Raw genomic sequence first — 17,861 nt, 5'->3', positions numbered from 1 at the left:
TTATTGGATGCACCCTTGCACAAAGACAACTTATTTGGCACTAAGGCAGAGGTGGTCTTAAAAAGGGTGGAAGTAAAAGCTAAATCTATGCAGACAGTTAAGGATTTCCTGCAGGTCCAGCCACCCAGGTTCAGTAGGCATTGCCCCTCCAAGCACTGGTCCTTTCCTGCCCCCACCATGTCAGTTCAGCCCAGACCCCAGGGAAGCAGACCCCCCAGACAACAGCCACAGGGAATGCAGAGATCAAAGCAATGAAGTTCCTTCACTTCAAAACCAGGGAGTGCTAAGCCACCCCTTCATGGTAAGAATTCTGAATGACTCTCCACACATTACCCAACAACTACTGGGTCCTCACCATATTGTCCCAGGGATACAAATTTTCTTTCCACGCTCTTCCAACCCCAAAAGAGTTCCCAGTTCCTCCTCCGAACCAGTGGGCAGAGGCCAAAAAGCAAGTCCTTTCCCTGCTCTCTATGAGGGCAGTAGAAGACGTTCCTGCAGAGCAAATAGGCCAAGGTTTCTACTCCAGGCTGTTCATGGTACCCAGAAAAGAGGGCACCTGGCGCCCCATCCTCGATCTATGCATTCTAAACACTTTCCTGATGATTCCAAAATTCAAAATGCTCACCCTCCAACAACTACTACCCGTGCTCTCCAAAAATGCTTGGTTAGCTACCCTAGACCTAAAAGAGGCCTACTGCCACATTTCAATCAGGGAATCATGCAGGAAATATCTACTTTTCTGGGCAGGATGTTTGCACTTTCAGTTCTCTGCACTTCCCTTTGGCTTATCCACTGCTCCCAGAGTTTTTACAAAATGTCTGGCTCCCACCATTGCTTTTTGCAGACAAAGAAATATTCAAATTTACCCATACTTAGACAACTGACTAATTCAGGCAGACAGTCAGGAAAAGCTACTCAAGCACCTGGGCTTTGTAAAGAACCTACTGACCTCCCTAGGGTACACTATCAGTGAAAATAAATCCAAACTAGTACCCACCCAAAATATTATATTCCTGGGAGCAAGCCTTGACACAGCATCCCAGATGGCATTCCTTACTCCAGAAAAGCAAACTTACCTCACAGCCTATTTCTCTCATCCAGCCACCAGACCCCAGTTATCAGCAAAGAAAATCCTGCAAGCTCTGGAGTTCATGGCATCTTGCATTCTACTCATTCCATATGCCGGACTGCATATGAGGAAACTTCAGTGGTACCTAAAAAGCCTTTGGTGTCATCACTCTCAAGACCTGGAAACTCTTATACCAATGATACCTTGCCTAAGGAAAGATTTTCTATGGTGGGCAGCAGCATGCTACCACAACAAGGGACTACCCTTCTCACCACCCCATGCCACCCAGACCCTCACCACAGATGCATCAGACTATGCCTGGGGTGCACACCTGGACGGCAGGTGCATACATGGCCAATGGAGCCCACATCAAATACATCTGCACATCAACCAGCTTTCAGGCCCCTTCTCTCCCCAGGAGTTTTACTGATCAAAACAGACAACACCACTGTGATGTGGTGTATCAACAAGCAGGGAGGGACTCACGCCTATCCTCTATGCAGGCTCGCCATGACCCTTTGCACACAGCCACAGCCATGCAACTACACCTGTTAGCACAATTCCTGCCAGGCTCTCTAAACTCTCTGGCAGACAACTTAAGCAGAAATCTTCTGGACCCACACAAGTGGCAGCTAGACCAAAGAACCTTCACCCTAATAACTCAGAAATGAGGTACCTGAAGGTCGACCTCTTTGCTTCCCATTCCAACCATTAGCTCAGCACCAGGGAGCCTCACTGCAGGGCCTGGAAAGTGGATGCCCTATCCTTCCAGTGGAGCAACCTCTCAGTCTATGTTTTTCCCCACTACCTGTCATTACCAGGGTACTGCTCAAAATAAGGCAGGAATAACCGAGGGCAATTCTAATTGCTCCAGACAGGCCTTGCCAGCACTGGTACCCACTGCTGCACAGTCTGTCCCCCTCTGCCACCATGGCATCTCCCTCAGATCCCAACCCGCCTAACCCAGAGGGAAGGAGAATTTATGCATCCCCAATTGTAGACACTCAATTTGGCAGCCTGGCTTATTCCCTGACCACTGAACAAGCTGCCAATCTCATAATCAGGTTCTAGATGTTATACTTGAGGCCAGACGCCCTAGCACTAGAAAGTCTTATGCTGACAAACGGAAAAGGTTCTGCACCTGGATCCAGCCTAAGTGAGCCGATATGGCACAGCCCTCCCGACCTCTCATCCTGGATTACCTAGCTGACCTACTAAACAGTGGTCTCTCCTTTTCCTCTATTAAAGTTCATGCCTCTGCTATCTCTGCTCATTTCAACACTAAGCAACCATTTTTCTCACACCCTCTTATCAAACAGTTCCTAAGAGGGGCTAGCAACTTGAGGCCACCCAGAAGAGCACCTATCCCAGCTTGGGATCTAAACTTTGTGTTAGAAAAGCTCACCCTACCCCCCCCCCCCCTTGAACCAGCAGCTTCAGCAGAGTTAAAGTTTTTTTCCTGTAAGACAGCCTTGCTTCTGGCCATTACTTCAGCCAGAAGAGTATCCGAGCTACAAGCACTCATTGCTGTAGAGCCCTTCATCTTCTTCCATGCTGACAGGGTGTCCCTCAGGACTAACCCATCCTTCATGCCAAAAGTGGTATCTAATGTGGCTCTCAACCAATCCATTCATTTGCCCACCTTTTTCCCTAACCAACAAAACAAGGGAGAAATGATACTACACAATCTAGATGTGCTCAGACAGCTCAGATTCTACCTAGACAGGACTATATCATTCAGAAAGACTGATCAGTCAGCTTTGCTGCAGGAGCAGAGGGCAAAGCCATATCCAAGCAAACCATTTCCAACTGGATAGCACACTGCATCCATTTCTGCTACAAGCAACATGGGAAACTTCCCCCTAAAGGGGTCAGGACTCACTCTACCAGGGCAGCCTCTACCTCTGTAGCTTTCCTCAGAGGAGTCCCACCAGGGACATCCTGGAGGCTGCAACATGGACAAATGTTCACACCTTCACCAAGCATTACCACCTGCCTATCTTCTCCAAATCCAGGGCAGGCTTTTCCACTGCAGTCTTGCAGGGCATCCTAGCCAGCCCCTAGTCTTTTTGACTACCTCCACCCTTTTCCTCAGCTTTGGGAATCAACACAAATGTGATGACTGCAACAGTGAAACACGAAGAACATAGTACAGTTGTGTACACTTACCATAAATGTAGATGTTCGAGTGTATTCACTGTTACAGTCCTGGTTTCCCTCCCTCCATCCCCCTTCTCTCTCTCTCACTCTCTCTCTCTCTCTCTCCTTGCAAGGAACGTTTTGGTATTTACTTTCTACTGGTGAGGTTCTTCCACTGTATACTGGCTCCCACTATGGGACTCCTGGCAGTTGGGGCAAGAAAAGCTGATGTAATGGCATCAGCTGCCTTACTTTATACTACTGACGACCTGACGTCGGTCCTGAAGCAACAGCAACCGACCCAGAAATACTAAGCCTCTGGTATTCTGGCCGACTGAAGGCTACCCTGGTAGGGATAACCCAAATGTGATGACTGCAACAGTGAATACACTCTAACATCTACATTTACGGTAAGTGTACACAACTGTACTTTATAACTACAGTTAATACAAACTACTAAACTCTTTCCTTAAATATATGTCAGCTCAGAGTGATTGTGTAGCAGATACGTGGACCACAATTCACACTTTCTTTAGACACTGGACACTGGATATACAGTCCTGAAGAAATGTAAGGTTTACCAGTGCAGTTTTGCAGAGCATTTTGTAGCTCTCCAGGTTCTGGGTCACATTACCTCTAGGACAGCAAGAATTATACTGCAGAAGTGATCGATATGATGAACATAATACAGCTGTGTGAATATACTCTCAGGTACAGTAAATGCTTGAATCACAATATCTTTGCTGCATTGTATAATGTTTTTGCTCACCATTCCCCTGTCTTGGAGACCTGTTGCTTGAGGGATTGGTTCCCATACTCCCCAGCTTCTTGTGGGAAGAGTAGGAGGACCTTTCTGCACCATTCAGGGTCATTCCTTTGGGGCAACTGCATTGCTTGTTAGATGTTTCTTGAGGCTGCAAGTGGACCTAGAATAATTAAGTCATGTGTGCCTCCACAGGAGTGGAGGGAAGTACTAGGGTAGCTGCCCTTGCAGACCATTTTATGCCCAGCCAATTTAAGTTTTTGTGCTTGAATTAACCTATCCCATTTGGTTAGAGATCAGCCTTACCCATCTCATGGCCAGTAATTATTACCCCTAATGAAAATAACTGTGTTCATACCATGAATAATTTGAGGGGACCCATGCATCGGGTAAAGCATCTAGGAGCTGCCTTTGTCCATTAGTAGTGCAGGGGCAGTCCTGGAGTAAATTTTTTGTTTGCCATCTGTAGATCCAAGTTGCGGTTGAATATGGACAGGGATAAACTGCTTCAGAGCAGTGGTATCCTTTGCAAAATATATCTGTCCCTCCAAACTGTTCTGTTGATGCAGCAGAACAGGTTTAGATTTTCAGACCAACGTATTTCTTATTTATTATTGCACAGTTGTTGGTGACATCCTACTCCCAGGAAAGAGCAGAATATGATGTAGGACACTCTTCCTTTTCTACTGTGCATCCTACTGATGTCATTGTCACGAAGCATGGGTCAGCTCCAATCTGGGTACTCCCGACAGGTCTGGAAGTCTGTATGAGGAGGACAGATGTTGACCTGCAGCTGATGTTCATATATAAAGAGTTGCACTGCAGCAGTGATTCTGTTATTTGAACATCTTCTGTTACTGTGAGTACACTCAAACAGCAGTACTTCTGTATGTGCAATTGTAGTCTGTAGTAAAAGTTATATGTGCTGAAACAGGTTGCTGTTGAAACCTTAACGATTCCATGTGGCTGTCAGTTTAGTCTGAAGCAGAACAAGATGTTGATTGAAACTTTTTTTTATTTTGTCCATTTTTCAAATGATTGACACTGTTTTGCTCTCTCCTCTAACTTCTGCAGGGATTTAAAGCCAGAGAACATCTTGCTGGATGACGATGGTAAGCTCTCATCAGTATTACTTACTTCCAGAAACTCCCCACCCCAGCCTGTGTAACACATATTTTGCCATCCATATCGGGCTGCAGGATTAAAAGGGGGGGGGGGGGTGTTTACATTTGTTTTGTATTAGTTGTCTGAAACTCTACATCGACATGCTTGTAGTGCTTGTGAGATGGTGTGTATCTGGTATTCTTTCTGTCAGGTAAGACTTTGAAATGAATATTTATGTTCCTATCGTTAGCTGTTGAATGCCTTGGGGTTCTGAAGCAGATAAATTCATGATATTCTGTTTATTCTGGAGAATGCTTCTCATATTTGTTGCCCAGAAGTTTAGCATTTGTTTAAAAATTTAGTACTCAGCAGTTTGTTTGGCTGATTAAGTAGTGTTGCAGTATTCTACAAAGAAAGGTAGTTCTCTTTTGCTTCATAGACTGTACACAACGTAGCCCTGCAGTTCTCCTTCTGCTTCATGCCAAGTGGCCTTCCTTCCTTTCCTGTGTAGATCACAACCAAGGATGTGACTGACTTGAAGCCAAAGTGCCTTTGAAAGGTGGCTGTTGGTAACCATTCAAAATGTTGAGATTCTGATTGCCAAGTCCCAACATACGGAGACCTAATGACCAAAATCTTGTCTTGTATATCTTCAATCAGAGATTGCCATTTCTTGGAATATTCTCTTTTGTCCGAGGTATGACAGTGTTAGAGTTGGTACATGTAAGTTATTTGGGGGAGGGGTTCTCTAAAAGACACTGCAGTTTGAGTGTCGACCTTTCAATAGGAAGCTCTCTCTGTCTCCTTTATCCTTATTTCTTCATGTGGACTGCTAAAGGTTTATTTAACTTGTGTCTCTATCTGTACAACACAGGGCATTTTGAAGCATGTTCTTCTGTTGATGACTGTTTTATGGACAGTAGCTTTACTGCTGCCAGTAAATTAAATGGTTGTGTCAGTGATTTAATTTTTTTTATTTATACTTTTTATAGATTGTGAATGTTGTATTCTTAGGCGAACTGTGTCTGCAATTCAGTTTAATTTTTTTCATTTTGTAGTTATGCAGTCAGAAAGCAGTATGGAGTTTTGATGTAGGTGACATTTGCTCTTTCTCCACAGTTGTGTAGCCATTGAGTTAATATATTCAAGTAATAGGCGTGGGGTGTGCCTTCCTCTGTAAAATTATTGTTTTCTTATTGTTTTTATTGAAACTCTGTTACTCCATTGGATTGTTCGTCAGTTCATAGGTGTATACTAGGCTAAGCTTTTGTAAGTTTAGCCGTGCAAACCAAATGTGACCCCCAAATTTGATTGATGTAGGGGATGATTTACTAACTGCCTCTGTCCATCAGATACAGGGTCTATATTAGATCACCGAACTCTTAAAAAAGTGAACGGTGATTAATCGACCCTATGTAAGTGAAAGCTTACAATCTCGAACTGTCAGAGAAGCGATTTTTTTCCTATGGGAAAAAATCGCTGTTCCAAAACACATACACACAACACAAGCACACCAAATAAACAGCAATCCACACACATACACCTACAATCTGACACCTAACCCTACACTAAATATACACACACCACTAACTATCCACTTACCTTAACCCAAACCCTAACCCTAAGGTCCGTCACTATCGCACACTCACCTCACCCGCTCCCTAACCCTAATTCACCTAACCCTCACGTCCACACAATTGCACAAATACCTAAACCGCTCCCTAACCCTAGCTCACCTAACCCGCCCTAACACTCACATCCACACAGTCGCACACTTACCTGAACCTGACACCTTACTTTCCACCGCAGCACTGAAAATACCGAAGCAACAGAAACGGACAACTGAATTCTTTCCCTAGGAAAAATTTGGGTTTCTGTTGCTTCGATATTTTAAGCTTTCGCTTACATAGGGTCGATTAATCACTGTTCGCTTTTTAAGCTTTCGGTGATCTAATATAGACCCCAGATACATGGGCAGTAGAGCAGGGGGTGAATTTCCAGTTACACATCCAATGGTCCTAGTTGTTCTTAAATAGGGTTAGGGAGGAACTCTGCTTCAGATGAATGAGGAGCTTGTTGCAACAAATGTGAATTCTCTGTTAAACATGTCTGTCTCTCCAGCATATCCTCTTTATGTCACAAGCGAAATTAGGTGTTTTGCTCTAGTAGTTCTCATGTTATTTATTTTGCAGATGTGCAAAAGGTTCATCAAAACAGCATCCAGGGTTGCCTTGTACTCCAGGCAAAGATGACCTCTCAGAAGTCTGTATGATGCCAAGTGAAGAGACAGGGCTTTGGGGTGATCAGCATAGGACATGTCTAATCCCTGTATTCATTTTGAAAAAAAACTTTGTGGATTTTCCAGTTGCTGCATGTGTCTGGTCAGATACATACCAAAGGGGACAATATACTCTTATGATGGGTCTGATGAGGGTCGAGAACAGTGGTACGATGACCTCTCTAGACCTAGATGCAATTCCCTGACTTATAAATTGAGCAACATAGAAGGATTTCCTTTCTAATCTGGATACATGTTGGTTGAAGGCTAATTTGCTGTCTGCATGAGTTCCCAGATCCTGGACTACTGAATCAACTTTTAGGGGTGTTTTATTGATGATGATGTTACCCAGGGTGGCCATCTTTCCAAAAGGTACATAATGCATTTCTTGATATTGGGTTTTAAGCTATGACTATGGCACCAAGCATTTGTCTGTGTTAGGCCTTCCTGAAGGGTGTTTTCATCTTGGGGGATTCAGTGATTGATCCCATTTTAAAGTCATCTGTGAACCTGGTCAGCCAGAGGCCTTTGATACAGGCTTTGACATCCAAGAAGTAGATGCTACAAAGGAGCAGGTCCAACACAGAGCCCAGTGGGTCTCCACTGGTGACCAGCCTCTTTGTGGAGGTGGCCTCATCTATCCTAACCTCTTGTGTCCTATCTGCAAGCTAGCTAGCTAGGTATCCAGTGTGTTATAAACGGGTTTATGCCTAGTTCTGTAAGTTTGTTAATAATTCCAGAGTGGGGTATTCTATGAAATGCTTTAGGCAGATTTAGGTAGGAAGTATGCACCTGATAATCCCCATGATAATTCTTTCCATGGCTTTGCAAATAAGACTAGTCAGACTAATGGTCCTGTAGTTTCCAGAGTATGTTGAAGGTCCTCCCTTATGAAGGGGGATGACTATTGCAGTCATCCATTCTTGTGGTACAAAGCCTGTTTTAATAATATATTTAAATAGTGAGTCCAGGGGTCTTGATAAGTCATATTTTAGTCTGTTCAGGAGGCATCCTAGGATGTTATCTGCTATTGAGTCTGTGTTCTTGACTTTAGTGAGCTCAGCCATTACATGATCCCTAGATATAGTTGAAGGGGTTGTGTTTGAGAGTTTTTCTTGAGGGGTGGTTGAGGGTGGGGGGGTGAAAGTTGGAACTGAATTTGTCCGGTAACAGGTTCACTGTATGTCCAGGTTTGGTGAATGTGACACCATTAACCACCAGTTCAAGACATTGCTGTGTATTACCCTTGAGGTTTCTGACATAGCTGAAGACGTCTTTATGGTTATCATATGTCTTGACCTCAGAGTTGACTCTGTTTGGCCTAATTAGACCTCTTAAGTGTCTGTTTAGTTTGATGAGAGAGATTTGTCTTTATGGCAATTATTCTTGATTTTTGTTGTAATTATTTTTTCCTTTTGTTATATATCCAGTTTCATTTGAGATGCCACCAGGGCCATTTGTTTCTGGAGCTTGTTCTGGGTTTATTTCTGGTAGGTACAACAGCCTATATACAGCTAATGATGTGGTTGTACAGAGTTTGAGAGAAATTCAACATAGGCTGCTGTGTTCTCAGGGTTTGTAGGAGTACTGAATTGTGACAACCAGTTAATAAAAGGTAGTTTGCCTTGGAATAATTATTAGTTTTACTGAGGTTATGGAGTTAATTTTGATTTTGAAAAAGACAACCTTATGGTCGAAACTTACCAGGGAGGACAAGACATTTGGGGAGGGTGCATTGTTCTCCCATATTCATGAGTACGAACGAGGTCCAGTATTTTGGAGCTTCTAGTGGTTGTATTCACTTTTTGGTCAAGGGTGTTTGTGCCTGTAGATTTGAAGCCATATAGAAATCCCTGTGATTAAAGACTTCCATGAGCAGGGTGTTAGGTTGGATGGTAAGTGTCTCCAGCAGGTCCAAGTATGCATCGTGAGCTTCTTGGAACATGGAGGGTGACCTATAGTTGACTAAAATATGGTACGGGATTTTATCTGTGGTGATCTCCATGTGGAGGAACTCCAGCACTTCATCATGTCTGACAACCCTAGAGATATGCTTGTTATTGATATATATTGGGACAACTCCACCTTTAGCCCGTGTCTGTGCAGCTACTGGTCCAAAAGTGTGGAAAACATTGAAACTTTGCAATACCAGGGTACTCTTTGATGCTCTAAACCATGTCCTGATAACTGCACAGTTGTCTTTATTCTCAAGTGTGAGAAGGGCTTGGAGGGAGTGTAGTTTATTATTTAGGCACCTGGCATTGAGCAGAAATACCTTGAGGTTCAGTTGAGTTGATTTTGCTATATTGGTAGGTTTGTCAATTTGGCATTGCATAAAAAGGCACTGTGGAGTGGATAAAAGTTTTAGACAGTATTCAAAAGCCTAGAGAGGCAAGTGCAGACCATCCTTGGCAAAGCAACGGGGTCTGTTAACCATGTCCCTCCAAGCTGACAAATACTGGACCCCCTTAGGGTGACCGAAGAAAGATGACCAGTTGTTGAAATCAGTCATCTTTTGCTCACATTGTGGCATCATCCTTGGTGATGGTTATATGCTGCTCAGTGCTAGGCTCATACCAGACTGAGACACACAATCTAAGAGATCCATAATGTCTTTCTAAATATGGTTCAGGGGTACATCTTGGGTCATTTACATTTACATGGACTATGATGGAGTCATAGTGGTACCCGTGGTGTAATGACTTGAGTGCATGAGTGATTTGGTGTATCTTGGCTCCAGAGAAAAAAATAATCGTTATCTCCTCCTTCTTCAGCCTGGTTAGAGAGGCATCAGAATGTCTTATACTAAAGTCCCCAGTGACAAGAGTCCTGGGAAGTGTTTGCTTGCCTTAGGAGCTTAAGTGTTTAGGGCTCCATTGAGAGTGACCTTATGTGTGGTGTTAGGTGTTGTTTTTTCTGAGAGCCTGTAGGCTTGCCAAGACACAGCTTTGCCAACAGGCAGTCTAGGTGATCTTTGTTGTTTAGGAAGATTGATTTTAAGTGGCTCGCATGCATTAGTTTATGTGCGTGTGTTTTGTGTGCAGTGTGAGGTGGGTGGTTCTTGTACTTGCTTGTCAATTCCCTGTCATCTTATACCCTATGAGAGGCTGCCATACAGTCTGTTATGAGTTATCTCATGCCTGGAGCTGAGGGTCATGACACTTCTGCTCTCTCAAGCACTTGTGAAGAATCTGAAAATCCGAAGACCATGGTCTCAAAGAAGGACAGAGAAAGTGAGTCTTCCTTCCCACCATATATGTACATGTGTATGTATACTTGCACATATATGTATATTTGTATTTATATACATATAAGTTGTACATTTCTCTTTCAGGCATTTATTTTATTGAAACTACACTGGAAACTCGAAAAGACAAGTGTGTTCTCTTAGTAAAGTCTTTTATGCCATTTTTTTTTTTAAAGAAAAACACTGTGTACCTTCTTTCAGCAAGTGCTGAAGTGTTTCATATGGCCAGTATTGGCTAGCACTGCTTAACCAAACCTGTTACTCCAGTGGTAGCACTTTCTCTGTGCAGAGGGGGTGCTGCAAGAACAGAATGCATAGAAACCCAGCTTGCAAATATATGTCCAAAGTTTGTGAAAGTAGCAAATCAGGAGGCTTATTCAGCAGAAGTAACTAACTGCAGGAAAGGCAAAGGAAAGAAGACACTTACATTATACTTTATAGACAGAAAACTTGTGTATTCCCAGTTCTGTAATGAGTGTTGTTTGAAAGCTTTTGTGCATTTCTCGATTAGCATATACTGTCTGCAGTGTTGTGGTATTTATTAGGGGTCTGTGTTAGAAAGTCCAGTGTTCAGAACATAGTTTCACAACGACCCCAGAAGCTCGAAATGGCACAATATTGAACTGCTGTAACAGTAAATTAATAAGATTGAATTTCTTGTTTTTGCAGGGCACAAGCCCCATGCACATTCGATGCAAGGATGCTGCATCTCCCCACACCCCCTGCTAATTATATATACTAATTCTGAGATTGTACTACAGATGGGATTGGAAAAAACCCTAAACCCAGCTGTACTGCAATCGCGCAAAAATCACCCACTTGTATTGTGCGATCTTTTGAAATTCACTGTTACAGCAGTTTCATATTGTGCTGTTTTGAGCTTCTGGGGTTGCTGTTGTGAATGTCAATGGTCTGAACATTTGACATTCTAACAGGGACCCACTATTAGAGTGTAAGAGTCGTAGTATATGCCATACAATGCCAGTATGTATGCTTCCAGATGATAAAAGCAAGCATCTTGAGAGCATGCCGTAGTAAGGTGATGAAGGGTATAGTCTGTGTCCCTAAGTGGAAGCTGGTTGTATTCGTGTTGAAGTTTCACAGTACTGTTCAACTGGTTGGACTGCTTCCACATCCTGGCAATGGCCCAGAACTCCATGTCACAAGTAAGCTGGATGAATTGTAATGTTTAGTAGTCCATTTTAATTAGAAGAGAAGTGCTAAGTTTTGTCAGGTGGTTCATCAGGAGTTATTTATTAGTTGTCTTCTTTAAATATGTTTTCAAAACTCAGTGCACTGAAGAAACACAAAAGAATGAGAACATATTCTTTCTCTCAACTCTAAGTTATTGCTCTGTCCAAAGGAAACACAAACCAAGAAAAACAAATATAAGTTATCCAGTTAACCATTCAGCAGGTACTCCTAATGACAGTTTATTGGGTTCTCTTCTGATGAAGTTGGTTATTCTGACGAAAGAGCTTAATCTGTGGACTATTGTGTTTTGAGTGTGGTTTTATTGAGAACCCAATAAACTGTCATTATGAGTACCTGCTGAGTGGTTGCCTGGATACCTTATAACTCTTTAAGTTATTCTTTGTTCTCACTGTTGTCTGCAATTCTTGGACATAATTTCTGTGTTATAGTCATTTCCATGTTATAAATTTATCTTAAGAGTTTTCATGCAGCATTGCAGAAGTTATATGTAGTCTGATGTGTTCTAAAAAGAAAGTTCTACATTTTATTCCAGCCATAAAGTTTATACATCATTTTGCTACCCCAAGCTCAGTACATTGCTCTGAAACTTTCACAGTCCTGTTTTCTTGTGCTTGTTTGTTTCTATGTTGTATAAGTTATACTTCATTGTACATATCTTTAAGCAAGCTGAGTACAGCATGCATTCATATTATTATTATTACTGTTGTTTGATTGTGTGTTCTGTGGGTTCAATTTTGTTTAAAAAAATTCTAACTACATTGTGTTTTTTTTAGGGCATATCAGGATATCAGATCTGGGATTAGCCATTAAAATTCCTGAAGGTGAAACCATTCGAGGACGTGTGGGCACTGTTGGCTACATGGGTAAGGCTGACTGTGAAATAAATAGTCTTTTCACGGTGCTGCTGTATTTCTTTTTCAGTCTCAGACATAATTTTTCCAGTACGTTGTTTCACAAAAATGTTCAACTCTCAAAGGAATTAATGCCCTTATGTCTTTCTTGTCAATCTATACTGGCAGAATGATACTATTCATACATACCGGTCTAATTTTTTTCTTCCATTTTTCTTTGCTTTGCTTCATTTGCACAACTTCTTTCTTGTAACACAAAATCCTGTTACAGAGGTGCAAACCCTTATAAATGGCTGCTCCACCAGCGAAAAAAACTCCAGTGTTTCCTAATCTGAGCTGCATCATTCTGTTCTACCAGTAACACACTTGACCGTTTCTCATGAGCATCATAATGCATCAGCTACATTCCTTGCCTAAATAATCTTTTGCTTAACATAACCTTTCCATTCATCTACTCACAAAATATGGTTAACATTCTACACTCCACTCAACTATCCTGTCACTCGCACTTAGACAATACACAACTATCAGTTATCACACAGACACCTCGCATTCTAAATGACATCTGTTTTGATTTGTTATAAATAAGGCATATTGTAATTGTGTGCACTCTTCGTGTTTGTATTAGCTGTTAATTGTATTTCACAGATGTGTATTTTCATTATAAGGCATATTGTAATTGTGTGCACTCTTTGTATTTGTATTAGCTGTTAATTGTATTTCACAGTTGTGTATTTTCCTTATAAGGCATATTGTAATTGTGTGCACTCTTTGTGTTTGTATTAGCTGTTAATTGTATTTCACAGTTGTGTATTTTCATTATAAGGCATATTGTAATTGTGTACACTCTTCGTGTTTGTATTAGCTGTTAATTGTATTTCACAGTTGTGTATTTTCATTATAAGGCATATTGTAATTGTGTACACTCTTCATGTTTGTATTAGCTGTTAATTGCATTTCACAGATGTGTATTTTCATTATAAGGCATATTGTAATTGTGTACACTCTTCGTGTTTGTATTAGCTGTTAATTGTATTTCACAGTTGTGTATTTTCATTATAAGGCATATTGTAATTGTGTACACGCTTCGTGTTTGTATTAGCTGTTAATTGCATTTCACAGATGTGTATTTTCATTATAAATAATAATCCACTACCAACCATTAACGGACCGGAGTTCCGCTGTGGCGACCCCTGACCGGGAAAAGCCGAAAGACACAAACAAACAAACAATTGTAATTGTGTACACTCTTCGTGTTTGTATTAGCTGTTAATTGTATTTCACAGATGTGTATTTCCATTATAAGGCATATTGTAATTGTGTACACTCTTCGTGTTTGTATTAGCTGTTAATTGTATTTCACAGATGTGTATTTTCATTATAAGGCATATTGTAATTGTGTACACTCTTTGTGTTTGTATTAGCTGTTAATTGTATTTCACAGATGTGTATTTTCATTATAAGGCATATTGTAATTGTGTACACTTTGTGTTTGTATTAGCTGTTAATTGTATTTCACAGTTGTGTATTTTCATTATAAGGCATATTGTAATTGTGTGCACTCTTTGTGTTTGTATTAGCTATTAATTTCTATTTCACAGATGTGTATTTTCATTATAAGGCATATTGTAATTGTATACACTCTTTGTGTTTGTATTAGCTGTTAATTGTATTTCACAGTTGTGTATTTTCATTATACTCTTGTTGTCTCTCACTAAATGTAATTCTGACTTTCTTTGTATTCCTGGGCTAAGACTGAAATTGGTTACTCACGATAAGTACTCAACCCATGTAAACAAATGTGTAATAAAATTAAAATAAAAATAAAATGTTAGAACTGATGCTGGCAAGCTGTTTATTCAGGAACTTGTATGCCACAGATTGAACTCGTAAGTACTAAGTCACTGTAGGGCAGCGACAGTTCAGATAAAGGCCTTTGTTCTCTATTTTCTGTGTAAGAAAATGTCAAAGCTTCTTGCTGACAAAACATCTCACCTGAAACACTGTCATTTGTAAACAGCAGAGTAGTACTATTACATAGGGTTTACTTTTATTATGCCTTCCCCCCAAAATCCATGGCAGTTTATCTGCAATGTGTCTGACACCTTTGTACTAATGAAAATGTAGGTTTTGGTGTTCATTGCTTCTCCCCAATACAAAAATAAATGGCTTTGCCGTATATATTATGCAACAGCTACACCAGTCTTATATTGAAAATGTCATTCCTGACAGTGACATCCCCTTTTCACCCATTTTACATGTTAATGGTCCATATCACCCATTTTACTTGTTAATTGTTCAGATGGATGACCACCTGCTTCTTGTGTAATGCATTACCTTTCCTGAAATGTATGCCCTCTTGGCCACTTCAGCCATTTAGTATTGCTGATGACCCCTGATATATGTAGAACTGATGGTCCTTTTGAGTTGTTATTCTTCACATCATTTTTTTACTTGTACAAGATGTACATGTTATTAGGCAGAATGTTGCAGCATGTATTGCTATTAGAAATGACAGCCATCTGGTTTCCACCTTTCTACACAACTTTTGTTCCAGGTGTCATTCTTGGAGGAGAAGCCCTTGTTTATGTCAGCATCCTCAACATAGGTTGCAGTAACTGGACTCTCCATCACTGCTCTGTCCAGTCCTTTCATGTTGTCTGCGGTTACCAGTCATTGCTTCCCATATACTATGCGTTTTCTATGATTATATTTTTAATTTCACTTTGTGTATTACGGTCTACTTCATTTCATTGAAAACTTATTTCACTGAAACTCATTTTGTTGAAAACTTATTTCACTGAAATTCAACTGCCTAAGCACAATTCACTCAAAGCTCACTTCACTGAAAGCTTATTTGATTGAAACTCATTTTGATGAAAGGTATATGCCCTGTTCCCCACTGTAGTGCGATCCTGGAGTTCGTATATATAGTAAGGAGGGTGTGGGGGGTATAGTTTGGGTATATATTTATTGTCTTCTGGAAAGAGTTATTCAATCGACTTGTAAGAATCCATGTCTGTGGTTTACAATGTTTAAAATAGGTGGAGGACTACATTCCCCCAATGTGAGGGGCTGTGCCCCCCCTACTATAGATACTAACTCCAGGATCGCAGTACAGTCGGGAACAGGGCATATACCTTTCAACAAAATGAGTTTTAGTCAAATGAGTTTTCAGTGAAGTGAGCTTTCAGTGAATTGTGCTCAGGCAGCTGAGTTTCAGTGAAATGAGTTTTCAATGAAACGAAGTAGACCTGTATATTACCCTCTATTTATGACCCACATTCATTTTGTCTGTCAGTCTGTATTCCACTCTTTTTTATGAACTTTTATGCTATTCTGTGTTACTGTCAACAGTAAAGATTACAGATATCTAATTGCAGGCAAGATTATGACATAAGTCCATTTAGCCTCTTCACAAATGCATAGCAATATGAGAACAAGCCGTGTTAGCAGACTGCATAAAGTTATTCACCAAGCATACAGGCCATTGTTGAAGCTGACCAAGATCACACAATCTTGGTTTCAACTTATAGTTAGTGAGCTTTCCACTGATGTCCACTTGTGGTCATCAGCAATATCTTGAACACCAGAGTTTAAGCCAGCTTCATAAAAGCACTGCTTGTTTCAATGTAGTCTAAGGCGGTAGAAGTTTTAACTTTTCTAGGTGGTGTACTGTAGTCCCTTTCCCAACTCATTGCACAGGTTTGCTGCCATGGCAGTAAGGAGCTATTTAACCATGTTTCAAATAACTGGCTCAAGGGTACCCATCATAGCATAATTAGGCTGCTAATGTGCCTAACCTTCATTCTATGCCCAGCTGTAGTGAATGTCCTTCCTTGGTTCCACAGGATTTTGCCATCTTAAGTCCTTGATATTGTCCTGCATTTTTTAGAATATATTGTTTAGCATTGATTACTGGTCACTCAGCAAGACTTCCCAGTTTAAAAGAGCTTTTCTAAGTGACCGGGGCAACCATACTGCTTCCTCACCAGGCTGCTCAGTGTTGTGTTTCTCCAGTCAATGTGTGATGGAATACGACACAAAGACTTGGACTAACAGTCTTCACATGACTGCCAAAGGTAATCTGTCTCCCCACTGGTTACCCTCAGCATTGAGTATGTCAGCGTCCCATAGTTCTCATTGGGTGTGTTAATACAAACAGTGGTTAACAGATCTTACACTATCCCAACTGTTCACGTTGACTGATGGAAACATCTCCATCAGGCAGATCTAACTTAGCAACCAGAAGCTACATGAAGTACTCAAACTCCTTCTCTGAGCCCTTGATCAACAATATCCTCATAATCATTCAGGCTTTTCTTATAAAATCTTTATTTTCCTATGGATTTCTTTTTATTTGTCCCTTACTTATTCTTGCTGATTATCATTTAAACAAATAACTTTTCCCCCCTTATTTTTCCTTGCCTGTCCTGTGGCTAAGTGTTTGAGGCCCAGCCAGTGATTTCTAGCTCTTTCTATTACATTGCTGTTTTCTGTTGTTTTTGCTATTATTGTTGTTGTTATGGGCATTAGTAACAGTAGTCTTGGAAGTTGTTGCAGCAAATAGTTATTGTAGATTTTTCTGTTTTCTGATCCATAGTTCTTCAGACATTGATTGGGATCACAAGAGTGCCCTTGTCAACTCTTAGACTGAAATGGGTTTCATCCCACTCACCTCTGTTTCCAGACTAGATTGGGTTGGTCCTAAGTCTCCCATGCAAGATGCTTCTTCCCTTATAAGAATCTTGTTGCCAAAGGAGATGGCCTATTGACCTTTCTGGTGCATTCTCCTTTGGCACCAGTGGGACTGGAGCCCTAGATGCCGACCCCTCAGCATTCAACACACTCAACACAGATACAGTGTAGACTGGGTCTCAACACCAAATCCTTAACACTAAGTCCTCAGCTCTGTCTTTGATTCTGATATATTTGGCACTGTTTTTGTCTTGAGATCCTCTGCTTCAGCCCTGCTGTCTATGCCAGAGCCTTCAGGATCGTCTTCATTGATGGCTCCATGCTCAGGACTGTCAGTGTCCACATCTGTTGTGCAGAGGTTGATGCATTTGATTCCAACAGATTATGCCGTGGCTTTTGACTTCTTTAGTACAGTCATTACTTGTCTATCAGTACAGGCAGGAGAAGCTCTGTCAACTTCAGCTTCATCCGGCGGCACCATTCAGTCTACAACC

The 17,861-nt window shown here is 41.2% G+C and overlaps 1 protein-coding gene across 2 annotated transcripts in view; it reads left to right on the top strand.

Moving 5' to 3' along the window:
* The window catches only part of LOC122812057 (G protein-coupled receptor kinase 5-like), a 1,528,223-nt gene that overhangs the window by 1,426,212 nt on the left and 84,150 nt on the right, over positions 1-17,861 (top strand). For both annotated transcript variants that reach the window (XM_044084306.1, XM_044084307.1), the window contains exons 10-11: positions 5,049-5,086; positions 12,592-12,681. In XM_044084306.1, the coding sequence (XP_043940241.1) occupies positions 5,049-5,086; positions 12,592-12,681 (128 nt within the window). The remainder of the gene's footprint in view (positions 1-5,048; positions 5,087-12,591; positions 12,682-17,861) is intronic.

This window comes from Protopterus annectens, chromosome 9.part0 (assembly GCF_019279795.1).
Source record: "Protopterus annectens isolate FY-2018-M chromosome 9.part0, PAN1.0, whole genome shotgun sequence".
NCBI lineage: Eukaryota > Metazoa > Chordata > Ceratodontiformes > Protopteridae > Protopterus > Protopterus annectens.
The sequence above is the reverse complement of the archived record's forward strand: the minus strand, read 5'-3'. Positions and strand labels throughout refer to the sequence as shown.